At 43.4% G+C, this 22,275-nt stretch overlaps 1 protein-coding gene across 10 annotated transcripts in view; it reads right to left on the reverse strand.

Annotated features, from left to right (window-relative positions):
• Nucleotides 1-22,275, reverse strand: part of NTNG1 (netrin G1) — a 278,549-nt gene that overhangs the window by 86,027 nt on the left and 170,247 nt on the right. For all 10 annotated transcript variants that reach the window (XM_083156901.1, XM_083156904.1, XM_083156905.1 and 7 more), the window contains exons 4-5: nt 4,081-4,253; nt 1,475-1,495 (exon numbers count right to left, since the gene is read on the reverse strand). In XM_083156901.1, coding sequence (XP_083013027.1) covers nt 1,475-1,495; nt 4,081-4,253 — 194 coding nt within the window. The remainder of the gene's footprint in view (nt 1-1,474; nt 1,496-4,080; nt 4,254-22,275) is intronic.

The following is a 22,275-nucleotide window of genomic DNA, read 5'->3' on the forward strand; positions in this document are numbered from 1 at the left end:
TGGTTTCAGCATTAGCCATTTCTTAAGTTTGCTAACACAGCAAAACTAAGCAATGTTTATTGTGCTATTGTTTACAAAAATATGAGCGAAACCACATAGCAACATGACTGCAACTGGACCTTGTGCTTAATTAAATTGGTCCCATAATGTCTACAAGGAATGATTCGGATAGTAGCTCGGCTGAGATGTCCCATTCTGGATGTCCGGCAAAATAACACTGTTGAGTTACTGTAATTGGTGGTGCACATATTGCACCATATGGGTCAAAATTAATTTGAATAGAGAAGCAACATAACCATTTGGAGGTTACATGTGGAAGAACGGGAGGGTGTGGGAGTTATCAGCCCATACAGTTTTTTTAATGCACGCTGCTTTACATATATTGATATTTCCTGTAGAAAGGATGATGATATAGTGCAGTTGTAATTACATTTTAAATGTGTTTTCCTTTTATTTGAAACTTATAATACAATGTTGATAAATACCCTCCTTTGGAGTGGTTTGTAGTAGAGATGTGCAGGCTCTGATTTACTCTGATTTCAAAGCAGGATCTTATTGGCTATCAACTGTCAACAACTGTCATGTGATTTGGGATAGCCAATAAGATCCTACTTTGAAAACAGAGTGAATCAGAACCTGCACATCTCTAGTTTGTAGGTGTGATAAAATAGGCTAAGATGGCATGAAGGTTAGATATATTATGAGGTAGAGGGATTTGATACAGTGAAATTCATTGTAAAAGAATAGTGGAATGTTCACAGGGCTGGCTCAGTGCTGTATGAGGCTAACATATGCAGTCCTGGGAAAGGTAATCCATGCATTGTGACTCCCTGAGACTGCCATTCTACCCTTTGTTTAGGAGCAAACACACAGAACAAGCAGGATCGGATGGTATGAAGAAAATGAGGAGCAACCACAACATGCAACATAGGCAACACAGAACCAAACATCCACCAAAACATTGCTACTGTAGGTTTAATGGGATGTAGCCGACTGATAAGTGTATGTAGAAAATATACAATATACTGAATGACATATATTTTAATTACACTAACGTATCTGACAGGAACAAACAGATAACCCTTCTGGGGGAATAAAGCTTATTTATTCTGGAAGTAATATCATTTTTTGGAATCAATGATTTCCATGAGTTTACTTCATCTATCTTTCTCCATTGATTTAATCATCCGTCTGTCTTCATGTCTGTGTATGTGTCTGCCTCATTCTCTACTCAGTACCTGGGAGGAATATATCAGGCAAATAAAACCTAGTGCAGACAGGCCGAGCTGGTTCCTGTCAGGCCTGTCATAAGACGTATGCTCTGTTCGCTCTGATTCAATTTTACATGTAAATGCAACAAATATTATCCTGTCTTTCCTGCAAACTTGTTCTTTCATTGCCAGTCTGTGTGGCTCTGATGGATGTTTGGAGAGGACTAGAATCATTGTACGTCAAACACTATGATTGTACTCACTGCTGGGCATGTTGGATATACCTGTGGCAAAGGAATAAGAAAATACATGTTATGTACGGTCCTGCTTAAATGAAAAAAATAAGTTATATATAGATATATATCAAACCATATAACACCTGATTTAGAGCAGGGTTGCCAACTTTTACAGTCTCCTCTGGGGGAACCCTGGAGAGGAGACTGTCATCAGCACTTCTAGGGGCAGGGCTGATGGTGACATCATTAGTCCCTGACCCCAAGTAATGCAAATCCCGCAATTCGCGGGTCTCCGAGGAGGGGTGGAGCCAAATAGACATGATTTGCATATTTAGCCCCGCCATGTAATGTAAACCTCTGCCACCGGGGAAATGCGGGGGTCCGCCGGTATCCGGATGGTTGCCCACCTTTCCGGGGGGCCGGGAGGGGTTCCCGGTTTTCTGGACCCTCCCGGCTATTCCTTGGAGGGTAGGCAACCCTGATTTAGAGTTCCTTAGTGCCAAATAAAAAATTGACGTGAGTTAGGGTTGTCACATTGCTTATGGACATAAGTGTATATCTTTAATTTGAACTTTCAATACTGGGCTGCGGTAGTCCACATGTAGAGTTTGGGGGTGGAGGCAGAAGTCCCGCGGCATACTCCTTGGAAACCAATACAGTTTTGCTTTACACCTACAGTATGTGCTTAAGCTATACCTTTTATTAAGTGCATCTTTACATGTCCCATAGGTTGAGATCTAAGCACCTACATAAAAGGGACCATAGTGCATAAGGGACACATATATATATATATATATATATATATATATAAATAACTATAAACATTTCTTAAATGTATCTTAATGTATAAAACATGCTGGAAAAAATGTCTTCAGTATTTGTTAGGAATGCTATCAAGGGTGTAAATATATCTACATTATGCCATGTGTCGAGGGCATATAGCGCCTGGGATCCAGACGCCAGCTGTTCTTTACAAGGCCAGGTCCCATTTTGATGTAGCCAGTGTCTTGAGCAAATTAATGCATTTTAGTTTTTGGGCTTGATTTAGAGATGGTATATGGCCATTATGTCAACTCTATTAAGGTCAACATGCATTGGGTCAAACACTGAAGGTCAACAGGTCTAAGGTCAACACCTGAAAAGGTCGACATGAGTAAGGTCGACAGGGTCAGAAGGTCAAAACAAGCATTAGGTTGACAATGGGAACGTCGACAACCAATAGTTGACATGAGTTTTTCATTTTTTTTTTTTGACCCCACATGTGCCGACAGGTGGTATTTCATGCCCCACCATCCACTAGGGTGTGGAGGGAGAATCTAATAGAGTACCGAGCAAAGAGAGTGCGGCTAGCCATGTGATGGGATACGGTACACTTTTTCGGTGTTCATCTCGACAAATAACATGAAAAACTCATGTTGAAGTTCACATTGACAACCTTTATTTGGTCAACCCAATGACCCATACCCGTAGAGAAATGCGCTAATGCATTCAGAGTGGGGAATTTGGATGCAGCGACCATGTGAAAATATGCCATTATCATAGCCGTGGGGAGTTGTATAGAAACGTCCATAACTGGTGTCGCTGATCCGCAGCTTGTGGACCAATAGGCAACCGCTAGGCGCACATTGGAAACACTCCATAAATATCCAATCACCATACTGTTTGCTGTTCACCATTACCTCCTTTTATCAGAAGTGTTGTGCTGGCTGTGCTTATTCAATAAATAGAACATACAAATAATTTCTTACCATCTCGATTTCTGGTGAAAAATTTAAATAAACATGGAAAAATGTAACAAATAAGCCCAATAGTAATCATACTTAGATACCATACATTCCTTTATGTAGGAGTCTAGGCACTGGGAGTATTGGTTCTTCAAATGTTTCTTATTTAGCTTGAAACCATATTTATCTTGTTTAGTGGCACATTTGTGCCAGGGCCGCTGCACCCAACACAATATTGTACTACAGAGGTCTGGGTCTGCAATTCTCACCTCTATAGTTTCAAAGCAAGTCTCTCTAGATATAAATCATTTGGTTAATGGGTTACGGGCAAGCTAGGTCAGCTGCTACACGCATTTCCTACTTCTATTAGATTAAATTCATATCACCATCAGTTTTCCTCTTGTTCCCCCTGTCAGCTGCCTTCGGATGAAGCTCTATATTAAAAAATTAATTGAGCAGAATGATAGTAGAAAGCATTAAACCAATCATTGATCTAACACCTCATTGATTCCTCTCCATAAAACAGTCTGCATTAACCTCTCCCATACTAGAGAGGCCTTGGAACACTAAGGCTTATATTGCTTTTTCCAAAGTACAACATTTTTTACCAATCTGTGTTTTAATTATGAATCTTTTTAATGTATGTTTATTGCAATTATTGTATTTTAGCGCAAATAAATATTGTGACGCCACTGCAGACACAATCCAACTGTTGTGTATTTTCTGTAGGTTTGGCTCACATTAAGTTACACATGTGCAATGCAACATAAATACAATAAAGGCCAAGTAGGCTGCAGTGGGTTCGTACAGTCAGAAGGCATCTGTCCTCTAAGACAAACATAGTATGAAATCAATATGTGTAATATGATTAACTTGTCTGTATCTGATGTCTACTATACATGTACTCACATATATTGGCAGTTCCCTTGGGAATGGTGAGGTAAGAGCCAGGACTCCAAGCTTGTCCTCGATAGTTCTTCTTGCACTGGTCGCAGTCCTGTCCAGTAGTGTTGTGTTCACAGTCACAGGTAAGTTGGTTTTTTATGAAGGTGCAGCTGTTGGCATGTAAGTTACACTTACACCTGGAAAGAAGAAAGTTAAATAATTCAGTATATCACGAAAGATCTCTGTAATGTATTATAATAACTGATAATAAGTTATTGCATTATTACAAAGTGGCTACTTGCATATAGCAGTAAAAAAAGATTGCTAATATGGGCTGTAAATGGAGGTAAGTGCGTGGTAAGTGGACAGCAAGATGTCTTTCTGAAGGAAGTTTATTATTTCTATTTAACGTCTCTCATTTTACACTTTCCAAGTTGTTTTCTGCCTGAAACTAATACCCCTTTCAGACAGAAAAATCCCCAGATCCCTTTTTTTTGAGGGATATCTCAACATGGGTTTTTGCTTCTGACCCCATTTCTCACAGCACTTTACACTCCGGAAATTCCCGTGTCGACCCCTTTCACACTGAACCCAGGTCAGACTTGCCTACCCTCCGGGAGGCTCACAATTTTTGCAGGAGCCTCCCGCTGCCCCGCAAATCTGCCCCCACATCCCGGTTTTTGTGGGGACTACTGCAAAATCCTGACTGCACATGCACGCGCACGATTCCGGGGGGCCTGCACCCGACTACTTGACAGCCGGCCACCGTGGTTGGCCAACATCGTGCTGTGAGAAGTACGTGCTGCAGGAGGAGCAGGAGAGCCCCGCCCACCTACTCACACAGTGAGCTCCGTGCAATGCTCTTACTGGCCTGCTCCTGTCACCGGCTGCCATGTGCTGCATCCATCACACTGCCAGCTCCCTGCACCTCTCAGGAAGGGGCAACACAGCCAGGTAAGTGCGGTGTACTGGGGGAGTGAGGGGCTGTGTGTAATACATAGTTACATAGTAGGTGAGGCTGAATAAAGACTTGCGTCCACCTATGTTTATAATATCTTATCCCTTGTTGTATAGTATGTTCTGATATTTTAAAGACAGATTATGTTACTTATTCGTACCCATGGATGTTTTTAACCAATAAATGTTTATCCAACCTTATTTTAAACTTATTTATAGTGTCTGCCGACACCACTTCTCCAGGAAGAGAGTTCCAAAGTTTGACTGTTCTGACTGTAAAGAAATTTTTTCTTCTAGATGAACAAAATCTTTTTTCTTCTAATCTAAACTCGTGCCCTCACGTCCTAGATTCCTTTCTAGCAGGAAAAAGGGTGCTTGACAGTTCCTTATATTAGCCCCTGATATATTTATACATGTTGAGCATATCCCCCTTAAATTTCTCTTCTCTAGTGTAAATAGTCTCAAATTGCTTATTCTTTCCTTGTAGCTTAAATTCTCCATTCCCCTAAAAAGCTTTGTTGCTCTTCTTTGGATTTTCTCTAATTCTATGATGTCCTTTTTATAATGTGGGGCCCAGAATTCTACTACGTATTCGAGGTGTGGTCTAACCAATGATTTGTACAGTGGCATAATTACTTTTGAGTCCCTATTTTCCATGCCCCTTTTAATAAATGATAGAATTTTGTTGGCCTTTTTTGTTGCTATATTACATTGAGCACTACACCCCAGTTTGTTTTCTATTTGGACTTCTAGATCCTTTTCGAGTACTGAATTACCCAATTCATCCCCGCTTAGGTTATAATTAGCACACTGGTTATGTCTCCCAAGGTGCATGACCTTGCATTTGTCCACATTGAACCTCTTCTTCCACTTTTTGCCCACTCACCTAGATTGTCAAGATCATTTTGAAGCGTGGTGACATCTGATGATTTAATAACTGCTCAGTTTTGTATCATCCGCAAAGATGGATACATTACTGAGAAACCCAATCCCAAAATCGTTAATAAAAATGTTAAATAAAATGGGCCCTAGAACCAAACCCTGTGGCACTCCACTTGTTCACAACCACTATTTGTTCTCTATTACACAGCCAGTTCCCTACCCATCTACAGATATTTGTCCCTAATCCCAGGACCTCCATTTTATTTATCAACCTCTTGTGTGGTACTGTGTTGAAGGCTTTAGCAAAATCTAGGAAAATCACATCAAGGGCCAAATTTTTTTTAAAGCATCAATCAATTACATGGCAAAATCAACCTGATGTTGCAGTGTAATTGATTGCTGCTTTAAAAAAATGGGAAAGCTCACCCAAAATCTCTCACTTTCTGAAACTCTCACCCTATTACATTTGGCCCCTACAGCGTTTCAATGATCAAGGTTTTTGCAAACCTCTTCATAGAAACTAAGTAGATTAGTTTGGCATGAACGATTTTTCACGATCCCATGCTGGTTATTACTGAGTAGACTATGAAGGTCTAAATATTCCTGGATACCATCTCTTAAAAATCCTTCAAATAGTTTACCCACTATTGATGTTAAACTAACAGGTCTGTAATTAGCGGGGTCTTCCTTTTTTCAAATAATGGCACTACCTCTGCTAGTCTTTTGGTACCTTTCCTGATGGGATCCGATACGTAATCCAGGCGGTCGGGATCCCGGCGGTCGGACTCCCGACACTGGAATCCCGACCGCCGAAATCCCGACATGGGGGGGACGTGGATCGCCCCCCCTTGCGGGCTCGCTGCGCTCGCCATGCAGCGGGCCCGGTGCCTCGCTACGCTCGGCACACTATTTTATTCTCCCTCTATGGGTGTCGTGGACACCCACGGAGGAAGAAAGTTTCGGGATTTCGGCGGTCGGGATTCCAGTGTCGGGATTCTGAACGCCGGGATCCCGACCGCCGGGTCGATGACCGCATCCCTCCTGATGATAGTGAATTATCAAAGATATAATGTAGAGGGGAAGCTAATTACTCCCTTAATTCCATTAGTACCATAGGATGAATCCCATCTGGCCCAGGTGATTTTTTTGTTTTGATTTTGCTGAGCCTCAATATTATTTCCTCGGTAGAGAAATCAATATTGAGGTACAACTTGTTCATCCCATTTGTGTTATGTGTGCATTCCACAGTCTGCTCTCCCTTAGTAAACACTGATGAGAAGAACTCATTTAACAGTTCTGCTTTTCCCTTATCCTCCGTAAAACTTTTTCCAGTTATATCGGTTAATGAGCCTATGTTGTCCTTAATTATAAGTTTACTATTTATTTATTTGAAAAACTTCTTGGGGTTAGTTTTACTTTCAGTGGCTATGCACTCTTCATAATCCCTTTTAGCTACTTTGATTGCCCCTTTGCAAATTTTGTTTGATTCTTTGTAATTGGTGAACGCCTCCTCATTTAAGTTATTTTTATAGAATTTGAATGTTCTTGTTTTATGGTTGATTGCGGACCTAACTTTTTTGTCCAACCATGGTGGCTTTTTTTTATTGAATTGACCCTTATTTACTTTAGGAATGTATTTAATAGTTAATGATTCAAGTACATTTTCCCACATTTCCTCAGCATTTTTCCCCTCAAAAACCGTTTCCCACACAACTCTTTTTAGGGCTTCTCTGAATAATTCAAAGTTAGCTTTTCTGAAGTTTAGTATTTTTGCAGATCCTTTAAGATGTAATTTACTGAAGTTGATTTCCAGTGAAACCATATTGTGGTCACTGTTCCCTAGATGTTCAATTACTTTTGTCTTTGAAACTAGATCTATGTTATTTGTCAATACCAAATCCAATAATGCCTTATTACGAGTTGGAGCTTCTACTGTTTGTGTGATAAACTGGTCTTTAAGTAAGCTTAGGAACCCACTGCATCTTGCTGTTTTACATGTTTCGTTTTTCCAATCAATATCAGGTAAATACAAATCCCCCATAATTAATACCTGACCCTGATCTGATGATTGTTTGATTTGGTTTAAAAGAAGAGACTCGTCCCTTTCATTTATGTTCGGTGGTCTATAGCATACCCCTGTTAAAATGTTGTTATGTACTTTTATGTAATGTGACACTTGTATGAATCACTGTGGGGCTATGTGTACTAGTCTGGGGAGAAGGGGCTGTAATATGACGGTGGGTACTCTGTGTAAAGTGTGTGTGTGTGTGTGTGTGGGAGGGAGAGGTATGTGTAATGTAATATGGGGGGGGCTGTATATAATATGGTTGGGCTGTGTACAATGTAATATGGGGGGACTGTGTATAATGTAATATGGGGGGGCTGTGTTTAAAGTAATATGGGGGGCTGTGTATAATGTAATATGGTGCTTTGTGTACATAGTCTTATATGGGGTGTGTGTGTAATGTAGCTCAGTGCTGTGTGTACTGGGTGTAATACTTAGAAGGGTTGTGCTGTGTTTCCCATACAGACTTGACGATTTGCTTCATGATCAATATCATCAATATTACTATCATGAGCACGCCTCGTTCGTTGCGTACAGACAGGGCAATATTATGAACTATATCACTCACAAGAACCAAAATGAGAGATATCGTTTGTTGTATTGCCATGTGTGTACTCACCCTAAAATGTAACGCATTAAGGTGTTGTGTGTGAATGATGCTATTAGTACTATAGCATACCTCCTTACTGTCCCTATTACAGCAGGACAGTGCCACTAATTGGAGACTGTCCTGCTGTCCTTGCCACGGGGGTAATTGGGGTGAGCCGGGGCTCACTGCTGCTTTGCTCTGCAGAGCGGCTGGTAATCGCTGAAGAGTGCCGTAAGCCTGCACATGGCATTTCTTCAGTGCAGGGATAGAGGGAGTGCAGGCAGGGAGCGGGGGGCTGCCCAGCTGCTAGGAATGATGAGAATGGGTGTCACGGTGCTAGGCCATGCCCTCTCCCCAATGCCACACCCACCTGGTGTGTAGCTCTGCCCCTTTTAAGGCCGAAGTTTAAATCAAAAAGAGTTGTGAGATATGCTATAGTTTTCACCTGCTAATGCAGAACACACCCCTGAGTGTCAGTAAATTGGTGGAGCCAGACATGCCCTTTGGCGCGGAGCATGATGTGTCATCATCGCTCCCCCCCTCAACGGAGCGGCGCATTTTACTAGCACCTGGAATCTCCCTGAAACTAGTTTTCAAAAGTAGGCAAGTATGACCCAGGTCAGCCCTGAATTGTACCTTGTGTCATAAAAAATAGAAGTTTTTTAAGGCACACACAGATGAGGTCATGAAAAGTGGGTGGTGACTGCACACTGCATTGCATTAAACAAGTTGCTGAACCCGGTGTGAACATGAGTGCTCTATGTTTTCTGATTTCTTCCTCCACTAGGACCGAGAGCAGCTCACTGGTCATGTTTTTCTGCAGCACATCTGACGCCACTACCATGCCCGCTTCGCCAATCAGGGAGGCAGAAATGCTCAGCCAATCACACAGCACCATGCTGCATAGCCAATAAGCACATTTAAGGAAGAGCTGGGATACAAAACTCTGGTCAGAGCCTTTCACTTTCACACAGCCGGCAACCCATGTCGGACCTGAGAAAAACCCAGTTAAATACCTTGGTCGAAGTCCCGTGACTTTAGACCCGAGTTGACCCTTTCAGACAGAATAAAACCCGGGGCAGCACGGCAAGATCCTAAAATTACCGGGTTGGTTTTTCTGTCTAAAAGTGGTAACAGTAAACTACACTAAGGGGTGTACAGTATTTCTGAGAGTTTAAAATGTCCTATAGTCTTCTAAAGCAAATGCTGCTATCACCTGCTGTAACTCAGTCTGCTCTCACCTGGCTCACCTCTTTAATCTTTCCCTATCCTCTGGGATCTTCCCTTCCTCCTTCAAACACGCTCTTGTCTCCCCAATTCTCAAAAAAAACAAATCTGGACCCCAACTCTCCATCCAACTACAGGCCCATCTCCCTCCTCCCTTTTGCCTCCAAACTCCTAGAACGTCTGACCTATAATCGTCTCCTAAGCCACCTTACTGCTAACTCCATTCTAGACCCCCTCCAATCCGGGTTCCGCCCTTTACATTCCACTGAAACTGCCCTGACCAAAGTCACTAACGATCTACTATCGGCTAAATCCAAAGGCCTCTTCTCTATCCTCATCCAGCTTGATCTGTCGGCTGCCTTTGACACTGTTGACCACCCTCTCCTGCTCAACACCCTCCGCTCCTTTGGCATCACTGGCACGGTCTTCTCCTGGTTCACCTCATACCTCTCCGATCGCTCCTTCTCCGTCTCCACTCCGAGCTCCTCCTCTCCTACTACCCCCCAGCCAGTCGGTGTTCCCCAAGGGTCAGTCCTTGGCCCTCTCCTCTTCTCCCTCTACACCACCTCTCTGGGAACCCTCATCAGCTCCTATGGTTTTCATTACCACCTTTATGCTGATGATACCCTAATCTATCTCTCCTCCCCCGACTTATCCCCATCACTCCTGTCCAAGGTCTCCGAATGCCTCACGGCCATCTCAGCCTGGATGACCCAACGCTTCCTGAAACTAAACATGGCTAAAACTGAACTTCTAATCTTCCATCCCCTGAACATCCCCTCTTCTCCCACTATCTCCATCAGCATTGGTGAAACCGAGATCACGTCCACCGACCAAACGCGCTGCCTCGGTGTCATCATTGACTCCTCCCTCTCTTTCACCCCCCACATTCGTGCTCTCTCACAGTCTTGCCGCTTTCACCTACGCAACATCTCACGCATCAGACCATTCCTCTCCACTGACGCGACCAAAATTCTCATTCACTCTCTTGTCATCTCCCGCCTTGACTACTGCAACATCCTTCTCTCTGGGCTACCTCTCACCCGCCTCGCACCTCTCCAATCCATTCTTAACGCTGCTGCTAGGCTCATCTTCCTCTCCCGCCGCTCTACCTCTGCCTCCCCCCTCTGTTTATCTCTTCACTGGCTCCCCATTCCTTTCCGAGTTCTCTTTAAACTCCTCACCACCACCTACAAGGCTCTCTCCTCCTCCACAGCTCCCTACCTCTCTTCACTGATCTCTATCCACACTCCCTCCCGTCCTCTTCGCTCCATCGCTGACCGCCGACTGACCTCTCACCTAATCACCTCCTCCCACTCCCGTGTCCAAGATTTCTCTCGCGCTGCCCCCCTGCACTGGAATAACCTCCCGCCACCCATCAGGCTATCTGATTCCCTTACCTCCTTCAAGCGCTCCCTCAAAACCCACTTTTTTCGACTAGCCTATCCCTCCTCCTAAACCTCTTTTGATCCTCCTATCCTGCCTCCGTTCCCCTCCGTTCCTACTTATCCTATTGTATTTCGTTCGTCCACCCACCTATTTTTAGTATGTTAACTCTTATGAGCAGGGCCCTCCTTCCTCACGTACTCACCCTACCTCATTACCTCACCTGTGCTCCTGTCCTGTTCTTCCCTTCCTCTACTTCATCTTCAGTCTCCTTGACAATTTTGACACCTACTTCTGAACTGATGCTGATTTTAGTTCTACCAGCTATACCCCTATTTATACTGTATCTTTCAACACACCCTGTACGTTACCTTGTAATTTGTTTTTGCTGTTTGCTATGTACGGCGCTGCGGACACTTTGCGGCGCCTTATAAATAAACGTACTACTACTACTACTACTACTACCACCAGGGACAATCTACCAAGTCACAATGATTGTTGGGTTGCTACCTATAGTATGGCAATACTGGAAAAATATTTATTTTTCATTGAGGAATGTTTTTGTTATTAATATTTATAACAGCAGTATTTATTTATTCAAGTAAACTTTGGGAGATTCAGTATCACTGTAGATGCGTGAACTGGCTACCTGGGCCACACACATGCATAAACACCATAACTGACCTAGAAAACTAGTATCTTACCTTACAGCTCCAGGCCAGGATTGCCAAGGCAACTGTAAAATCACTCATCTGCCCCAGTGTTATTTTATTGATACATCCTGCAGGCTCGCTTCGCACACCACACAATTCTGTTTTCCCTCTATGGGGATCGTGGACCTACACAATGGAGAATAGACTCTGTGCATTGGGATTGCAGCTGGCAGTAATGTCAGCAGTCGGATTTCGGTGTCGGGATTGTGGCTGCCGGGATTCCGACTGTCAGCATATTACATACCCTATCTCATATACAGAAATCTACATTGTCCCTCAGCATATGCTGCTGGTAGGACTGATGAGTAGGGGTCAATGAAATCACATGTAAAGTTTCCTTTTTCTCCTTCAGCCTGGGTCAGAGAAGGGAAATAAAGAGATTAAGGCCTAGCCAGCACGGTGAAGAATTATACCAAGTTCCTAGTGATCTAGGATGCTCCTTCTGTGCACTTACAAGCAAGCTTTCTAAAGAGTGGAGAATGTACCCCATAGTAATCAGCCAGCATTTAGGTAATTGGTAGCTATGGGCAACTTCTTCATCTGTCCACTTCTCTATTTAGAAATTTGAACCACAATCTTTAGTGGTACCCCAAGGCCTGCCACATCCGGGGATGCCCCTCATGTCACTTTGTTACACTAAAATCTACACAATAATATAGTAGTCAATTGGACCATGGTAAACTCAAATCTAAGTACATTGGGTACACATGTGCATTAGAGAATTGTGTATATTTACACCAAATGGACTTTTATTCAACGGTAATTAGAAATCCCTTTGTTTACATGCAGAGACATACTTTGTATAATGTATGGTTTCACACCAGGAATAGAGAGTAATTGTTTCCCTACCTGTAGCATAAGAACGCAATACTTTGCCGACCTTTGTAAGAAACAATGGTTAACCTATTTGACTAATGCAATGCAAAGCAGAAGCCGCCGAGAGTAAGCAGCCACTGGAGAGGTGCTGATACATTTTTAATGACTTGCCATATGTTCTAAGTTTAAACACATTTTCACCTCCTTGTTATTCTGTGTTAAAGTTTCTGAGCTGCAGATTGAAAGGACAGGGGTGAACATTGCTTGCCTAGTAGAGGAACTAGTGGGAATCTGACTAGGGCAATCCTGGCAGATAAGTGACTACTACACATTGCTGCTTTCAGAAGAGCCCACAACCCTCATTGCTGGTATCCTGCCTTCAACTTGTCCTATATATGGTTTATGTTCCCACAACAGAAGACTGCCCAGATCTACAATAAACGTCACTTTAGATGCAAAGCACACATTTCCTTCCGTATAGATTGGATTTGAACAGGCTGAACCAACGTAATGCAGCACCTGCCACAAAGATTAGGTCCTAGCTGACTCTACTGGAATTTATTAGGCACATCTGGATCAGCAAAAGGAAGTATAGCAGACAGATCAGTTGTAAAGACAATCTGGTGTGTTAGTAGAGTCCATTAATATGTCATTTTTTTCCATACATAATTTTATCCTTTTAATTGTAGTTTTTGCAAGACATAATAACCACCTGTGTTTTAGACATTCAAGTTTCTAGGAGAGAAATGCATTGTTAACGCTAATCGAGTTTTACAATCATTTAATCTGATAAATAATGGATCAATTTGCAATTAGCGCTACTGTATTTAGTTATTTATCAAGTTTTGCTTAACCGGAAAAAGCGCAACTGAAAAGAGGCTGTCGCAGTGCAGCCGTTTGCCACTAGCGGGGGTAGGCATGTGTTCCTGGAAACAGTGGTGTGTTGCTGTTTTTTTCCTGGAGGGGAGAGGAAAGGGTCTGGGTGGCACTCAGGGCCTAATTAACCAATAGGCTGTTTAGGCTGCAACCTAGAGTGCCGGGTCCTGGGGGGGTGGGGGGGGGGGGGGGAGAGTTGCTTCCTGGTGCCACTGGAATTGGGGCTCAGCAAGGTCTTGGTGTCACCAAGGCAAGGACACCGGGAAGAGGAGATCCTGAAGGAGCCATGGCTGGCTCTGCCACCAGAACTGTGATTGATGACATTGCCGCCATTTCCAGCACCAATAGTGCGATAAGAGGAAATATGAACAGAGCTGAGGCCCGAGCAAGTTACAGATTTTCCACCCATCTCTGAATCAGGCCCCCACAGTACAGATACTAAAAAAGGATACAAAGATTCCTCTCTTGCAATACTGTGGCCTAAAGGCTAGAGAGCAATCTCCATAGTGTTAGCTAAAATAGGAGTGATAGACAGCAAGAGCAGCAACAACAGTGCGGAATGAGGTAAATATATTGAGGAACAGTTTTGATTCACTCGTCCAGAATGCTTTAAACTGTAAGTTGCTGTAATGTGCTATAGGAGATTGTCCCAACAAGTTCCTTATTATCATATTGCCCTACTCCTAAATTATATCTATCTAATCCATGGGTCTTCAAACTGTGGCCCTCCAGATGTTGTGGAACTACATGTCCCAGCATGCCCTGACAGTTTTGGCATGCTCTTATAGGAAAAAATGTGGCAATGCATGTTGGAACATGTAGTTTCACAACATCTGGAGGCCCACAGTTTGAAGACCCATGAAATATGTCTATCCTCTACTGAGTAGAGTCTACTCACTGTATGAGGTGAAGTACGGCCATTGACCACTAGAGGCCACTCAATGGACCAAATTCTGTTGCAGCATAAAGTGAAAGTACATTGCAGAAGCTATCAATTTGATGGGCTTTTAACTACCGGTAGTTGCCAGTGGTGCAAGTAGAATTTTTTTCTTGGTGGTACTGATAGCCTCCACCAAAAATGGGTGTGGTCATGTGTCATGAGGGGGTGTGGTCACACAAAGCCAGAGGAGTTACTAAATGACAACAGTGAGTGGCATGGTATCAGGAGATAGGGAATGAGAAACAGGGAATGACTGGGGGTGGGTTGGCTCTTGCTTGGGGGAGAGCCGGGCAGCTTGTGCTTTCAATTGTGGAGCCTGCTCTTCATGCTGTCGGCGCCGCTGATGCCTGTCAGTGTGACAGGCTAAATTGGCAGTAGCTGGTAGCTGCATATACAGCACCAGTCATAACGCTGGGTGGGCATAATATTTAGACTTAAAATAAAAATAGAATTGACAGTGGGTCAAGGGGGTAAGTGGTACTGCGTACCTGCAACATATTTCTTACAGGTACTCCATACCACGCCGTACCCCCTTACTTGCAACACTGCTAGTTGCTCTATATAAGGATCACAAGGAATAAGCAATTCTAACCTTTATTGTATGCTCCATGATCACTCTGCCCTGTAATGATTTGGCTATGAATGGTACTCTTAATTATCATAGGGATCAATAATTGTTTTTCAGAGGTCTGTATCAGCCACATACTGTTACTTTTATGAACCCTGTTAAAGCACATGGCATTAGGGCAATGTGATGTGAGAAGCTTGGCAATGATTTATTGTAGATGCGCCACCACAGGTAGCAATTTACATACTTTCACACTAGATCACTGGTGCCATGAGTGGGGGGAAGGGGTACTAATTACCCAAGCCTGAAGGAGGGGCCCCCATTACCAGGCAGTAGAAGATGCAACAGCTCGTCTTAACTCAGCACATGCTGCTGTGTGCTGGGCTGATGTGTGGCCAAGGTGGTGCTTAAAGTGCAGTTTTTTCATTATTTTATTCTAAGGGTGCTTGACCAGGCCTCCTGTATCTATGCCACGCAACCTGAAAAGTACCTTGGCACGGCCAGGCTCTCTATTGCCCTGCACTAGATTAGTACTTATGTCACAAGTAAATGGTATAAAGTTGCAGATTAACCATGACAATACTGTACATTGTGGTAGGCAAATTGCGGGTCACTCATATCAGACCTTTATCCCTTTGAATGCCAAGTGAATTTGTCAAAATAGGTGTGAATATTGCCAAGCAAACATTTTTATTTATCATAATGACCTGTAAGGTTTACCTGTTATAGGAGATATAGGGGCAGATTTATTAAGCTTGGAGAAGAGATAAACTGGAGAAAAAGCAGAGAAAAGGTAAAAGGAGATAAATCACCAGCCAATCAGCTGTGTTTGAAAAAGACAGTTGGGAGTTGATTGGCTGGTGCTTTATCTCCTTTTACCCTTTCTCCGCTTTATCTCCAGTTTATCTCTTCTCCAAGCTTAATAAATCTGCCCCATAATCTTTTTTTTACACAACATTTTTTATTTGAATTTATATTACAAATGTGAGCGACGTTGGCATTTTTAGCGGATATTTTGCACATCTCTCACAGAGATGTTGGCACTCAAATGGTTAAACCCAGATTGGTGACTGAGTTGCACACATAACCTACATGAGATGGCTGCCTGTGCATAGTATATTTAAGATAAATATTTTGTGAAAACATTTCTGACATGACACTTGGTGGTTGCCAAGCGGGTCAGTACCATGATTTGGGGATAGGTGTTTATGGACACATCTGTATTAGACTCTTGTAGTGCCTTAGTGATACATATCATATTTTTTGTGCCAGTTATATTGACTTTCACATCAGTGATGTCTGTGTCCTCACTTTGGAAGGTTACCTGGTGTTTTCATGATTTAATCTCAACTCTATTCAATTATAATCAATACAAAACTGGTTAAATCAGAATGACATAATAGGTGCATGAAGAGTACACATGTTTTTTTCATGCATTTTTTATGTGAGACGCCTTGAATTCCCTTGAATCGATGGGCATTTTTGTCTACAAATTGAATGGGGACATAGGCGGCAGCAGTACTTGTTTACTGGCAAATAGAGACTATGTGAAACATATGAAAAAACACTTTTAAAATGTAGGTTATGCGTGAATCCTTAGGGTGAGTATCCAGGTACTTGTCCTTGTGTTTCCCTCCTATGTCCCTATAGATTGTAAGCTCAACGGAATCTGCTGCGCTATATAAGAAGCTGTAAATAAATACATAGTTTATGTAGCATTTTTCTTTATTTTTTTATTTTAGGGATGGTTGTGGTCGGGTGTCAGGGGGTGGGGGCCCAGATTAGTTACTTGCCTAGGGTCACATGAAATGTAGATCCAGCTCTGTATTATGTACATGACTACAGCACCTGTGAGGCTATGTCTACTCTCCCAGGAGGTGGGAGGCTCCCAGACATTCTGCTGGAGTAGCCAAGTGTGACATTTTGAACAGAGGAGATTTAGTCCAAGGGGGAGAATTCAGTGAAATGCTACTTATGTATTTCCCAACTCACCTGTCAGCTACTACTTCATCCTGGCTGTTCTGTCTAGGTTTTTGCCTTTCCTGTAAAGAATTGTGTGATGTACAATCAACTTTCACCCCTTTCTATACCTGGCTGCTTCTTATAAACCACCCTTCATTTCTCCACTTATTCTCTCACAAACATAACATATTTTGGCATGTTAAATGTTCTCTTGGAAGCCGCACTCTCTCTTCGATCAGCTAAATGTGAGCGCTGAAGCCTGTCATCTCATCTCAAACATTTCCTAAGTGTTTCACCAGAAAGCGCTAACCCTTTGTCTGACAAAGAAGCAGGTGCTGCAAGAAAACAGCGCCCAAACAAAGCAAGCATGTTATTCTTGAAATAAGTTTGAACAATTAGATGCTCTTCATTGCCTATACATAATGGGGCCGTGACAGAGCTGAACGTAAATTGGCCATACCAGCTCCTGCAATGCATGTTCACAAATAACAGCTGTTTTCACATGGAGGCTGATTTAAACCTGATTGCACGGCCAAGAATGCACAGTGGCCAGCATTCAGTTAGACACCACCCGACTGTAGTGAAATCCCGCCTTACAGATGAATGGGAAAATCTATTTACAGCCGTGCAAAAATTTTGATGCCATAGGCAAGATTTTGGTTGGTGCCCCCGAGCACCGGCGTTCATTCTACTCTACACTACTGACCCCGTTATACCCGCAACCACATCACTGACCCCTCTATATTCATCACTACATTATTGACCCCTCTATAATCACCACTACACTACTGACCCCTTTATACCCGCCTCTACTCTACTGACCCATCTATACCCGCATCTATACTACGAAACCCTCTTTACCCTACACTACTGACCCTGCACATTCGTCTTTTGACTGCCAGCACCCTGAACGCTGTATGTATCCCTTGCTGATATCTCTCACTCACACAGAACACATACTATATACACAGACATCCACCATTCCTCCCATATGACACTGACAACCCCTTCTTCTTACATACATCAACCAAACCAACCCTTCCTTGACAGTGAGCTCACCATAATATCACAGCAGCATGACTCCCTAACAGAGGGTCGACACGCAGGTCTGGCACAGCACAACAGAGGTATTTTCTCCTCTCTTGCAGGCTGCAGTGAATGGGAGTTGAGGCTACTCACATCGCCCACCTCTGTCCTCTTTTCTGGCGGCTCCCAGTCTCACTACACATGCTGCTACAGCTCAGGCACCAGGAAGTGCTTGCTAGCTGTATCAGCGGATGCAGCTTCTGGTGATAAGTGTGAGAGAGTCAGACTAGGGGTGGCAGCCAAGAGGGCTATGGGATTATCCCAGTAGTCCTATCCACCCCTATCCAATGCTACTGCACCCACCATGGGAGGAGGAACTGCTGCTGGGCATGCACAGAAGCCCTCCTCTGGGACCAACAACCATATTTGTTTGGGGCAGCCACCAGCCTATTCCCCCACTCTGAGATCCCCGGCACAGTGCAGGGCCAGCAGAGCTGCCCCGGGCCAGAGCTATCATTGGATCCCCCGTGGACCACCAGTGTTAGCTTAGCTCCCCCTAGGCTTATGTAACCCTCAGTAGTGGGTAACTATATTTTATTAGCGAAGTGCCTCCACCTAAACTTATTTATAGTGTAGCTTAGGAAATCACTATTAACTTATTATAGTTATCAGACTAATCACCCTATCTCTCTGTTCTTTTTCAGCTTTAAAAGATCTAGGCTCCACGGATGCAGTGTAAAAGTAAGTATGCTGATAAGGTTTAATCGTCTAAATTCATATACATATATCATACACATTTAAATTCATGTACATAAATATATATATTCTACATACATATCAGTAGCATTTCAAGGGTTCTGGTAACATAAGCTTCAAATACAATCACCTTCTTACACTCTAATTACCTAACTATACCCTAGCTATTCACCTTCCTACTCCAGGCACCTAAAGCCCTCTTCCTTTCCTAGCCTTTATACCTGTAACACCCAATCCCCCATAACATATCCTTATTCATGTAAGCAAATATCTTATTCTCTATACATTATATCTGGCCAGATATATAATACTCTGATACACAGTTCTAAGTGTGAGCTCTTATGTTGGCGCGCGTTGGGGCCCGTGTCCAGTATCTACGGCTAGTGGTTATTCTGATACTGTTAAATAGTCAATGCAGATAGCATGGATAGTTCCAGAGTAATAGCCTCTACAGTAGGTGGTATATAGGAGTCTACCCGTGTGGGCGTATAGAGTAGTATGGATAGAGTAGTATGGTGTAAAATTGTGTGCTACATAGACTTTCACCAGTTAGTTGTCCAGTCTCTCTCTCCACACGATTTACGCCTGGGCTGCGAGGGGTTAACGGTTAGCTATACAGCAGGGTTTCTCGGTGCTGCTCCGTGATTGGGCACACCTCTGTCTACCTCTGCTTTATGGTTGGCTCTGAGCTACTGGTATCTGCTTTGTAGTTAGCTCTGAGCTACTGGTATCAGTTCTGACAGTCGCAGGGCAGCGCCGCTGAGTTACCTTCTTCCGGCGGCTTGTACTCGTGAACTGCCCGCACTAGCTTCCAACTTGCAGTCGTGCTGTTCGGTCCTTATCTGGATCTGGGGGCACGTGAGAGGCGTCGGCGTAGCAGGGCTCCGGCCACTCGTTCCGCTGGGCTCCGCTTCCCCCACAATGGAGGGGTTAGCTTACCAGCTTCGGGTCTAAGCGGCTCCCAGTCCCTCACCTACAGGGAAGTTCCGCTAGAGACCCGGGGCCGCTGTCGCCGCTGCCGCTGCTGCAGGTCACTCTCCGCTGTCGCCGCTGCCGCTGCTCTTCTGCTCCACTGCCGTGAGGTGAGCCGATGAACAAGTCCGCTTCTCTGCGGTGTCTCCCCCTTCTTATACCCGCTGTATAGTCCAGTATATCCTCGTGCGACCCTTAACGGCCAGCATCCAGTCAGTATCAGCATCATCTGACTCGTGCATTATAACCCGGCAATTCTAACGCCCACCATCACTATAAGCACGTTAGCTATGCTAGCTATAAACATGTAGCTATTACATTACACTATATTAGCCATAGCTATTACATTACATGGCCAACAAACATACAATACAATGTTATGTAACAATGAACATAAAGTTACATTCTTGGACATAAGGTTACACTTAGGAAAATGCCCTAGGCATTGCCTCGTTTGCCTATGCCTATTGCCGGCTCTGCTCACCATCGAATGATTTTTCCACTGGGTACCATCGATTGCAAGCTTAGAGTAGCCAGAAACTACTGTTGCTGGTGTCACACACCCGTCCCTAAAACACTTACGAACATCTGGTTTTCCCTGTCACTCCACACAGCATTTCTGGCATGCCTAGCATTATCTTCGCATTCCCATGAAACGGTTGGTTACCACCTTCAGATGCCTACTTCCTGTCAATCACATTGCGTACGGCCAGCGCTCAAAAAAGTAGCAATCTTTCATTGCAGGACAGCCTCACGCAAGCATTCTACAAGCTATATGCATGCACAGTGTACTGATAATTGGCTACTGTGCTAATTCGTGGCCATGTGATCAGGTGTGAATTACCCCCATTGTTTCAAAGGATACTAATAATGGATCGACCTAGATTTGTGACTGCTTTACAGTTATTCATTTTATTACAGCCTTGTAAAAATCACTGGGTTCTACCCACAGCAGTGTCCCTGAATTTATAAACACAGCTTTGTATAGCTCAGATCGGTAAGTGTTATCTATGGGATAACTTGCCACCTTTGGTCTTGTTTACTCTAATGTAGGAAAAACATTCAAACCCCCTTAAAAATATATATTTTTTATTTTCTTTTTTTAAAATGTAAACTTTAAAAAAAAATTCTAAAGGTGTGTACACATGCATTGGTTTACTTTCGATTCGATTTCGATTCGATTTGCTTTAGAATTCCCCAATTCCACCCCCTTTCCAATTGTCCTTTGCTTTCCATTTGATTTCACGTTCGATCTGCACTTTTGCATTCGATATTGATGTCGATATTGATTTTGATGGGCATTGAAGGTACTTTGTACACATTCGATATACTGGATCGAATTTGATATTTCCTTGCCTGTACAGTCTATTTTTTCTTTTCGATAATAGAAAACAGGAGCACGTATTGAATCGAATGTGGATCGAAAGCGTATTAAAACCATTCTATTTCCATTCCATTTCAATTCAATTTAGCTTCTTTAAGCAAAATTGAATGGAAAACCTGTCAAAATCGAACAGTGTGTACACCGCTTAAATCATACCCCCCAACTTTGATTGACCCTGATGAGGGGCTTGGCTGCCCAGAAAGGGGGAGTGGTCTATACTTGTGTCTTCCCACAAGGCCATGCCCCCATTTTGCAGCTGTGGGGGCATGGCCCAGAGGCTCTAGCCCCCCTGGCTGCGGGAATAGACGCTGTCTATTCACCGTTGCTCAGCAGCTGATAGTGGGGACTCCCTACAGCCCCACCACCCCCGCCACGGGACACTGCCGGCCGTGGGAGGGACAGGGGCACGTTCCCGAAAACTGGGATGTTCCCGCGTTAATTGGGACTGTTGGGAGGTATGCTTAAATGTAAAAATATGATTTATATTTCAGGAATAAAGCTACTCTTTATCCTGGGGAGACAATGCAGAATATTTATTGCAGCAGTACAAGTACAGTACCACTGTGATACTTGTTAATTAGGACTCTACATCACTGGCAAACATACTGCTGGCAGGATTGTTATTGAGCATAACAAGGTTAGCGATGGCCTTAGCCCTTTTTCTGTGTCAGGTAAAGCTACTGTATAGCCCTAATGCTGCCAAAAGCATCAGATTTTGCTGGCAATCAAGCCCCATGCCCTTTGTTAAATCTACCGGTCAGTGCTATATGGAAAACAAATAGCACCATCTCCAGCAACAGGCTTACAAAAGCCTCTGTAGTATATCATTGCTAGGGGACGCGATCAATAGCTCTACAAGGATTAGGTTGACCACTGTAGGTCGACAGTCTTTAGGTCAACACATGAAATAGGTCGACATGCATTAGGTTGACATGGTCATTAGGTCGACATGAAAAAGGTCGACATGAGATTTTCATGTGTTTTTTTTTTTAAAGGAGATTTTTTATACTTTACTTTTCAAGTGGCCATTGAGTGAGAAAATAACAGTGTGCCCGATATGGTGTCCATGTCGACTTAAGTCGACATAGACACCAAAAACA

The sequence above is a fragment of the Crinia signifera genome, chromosome 8 (assembly GCF_055691185.1).
Source record: "Crinia signifera chromosome 8, ASM5569118v1, whole genome shotgun sequence".
Classification (NCBI taxonomy): domain Eukaryota; kingdom Metazoa; phylum Chordata; class Amphibia; order Anura; family Myobatrachidae; genus Crinia; species Crinia signifera.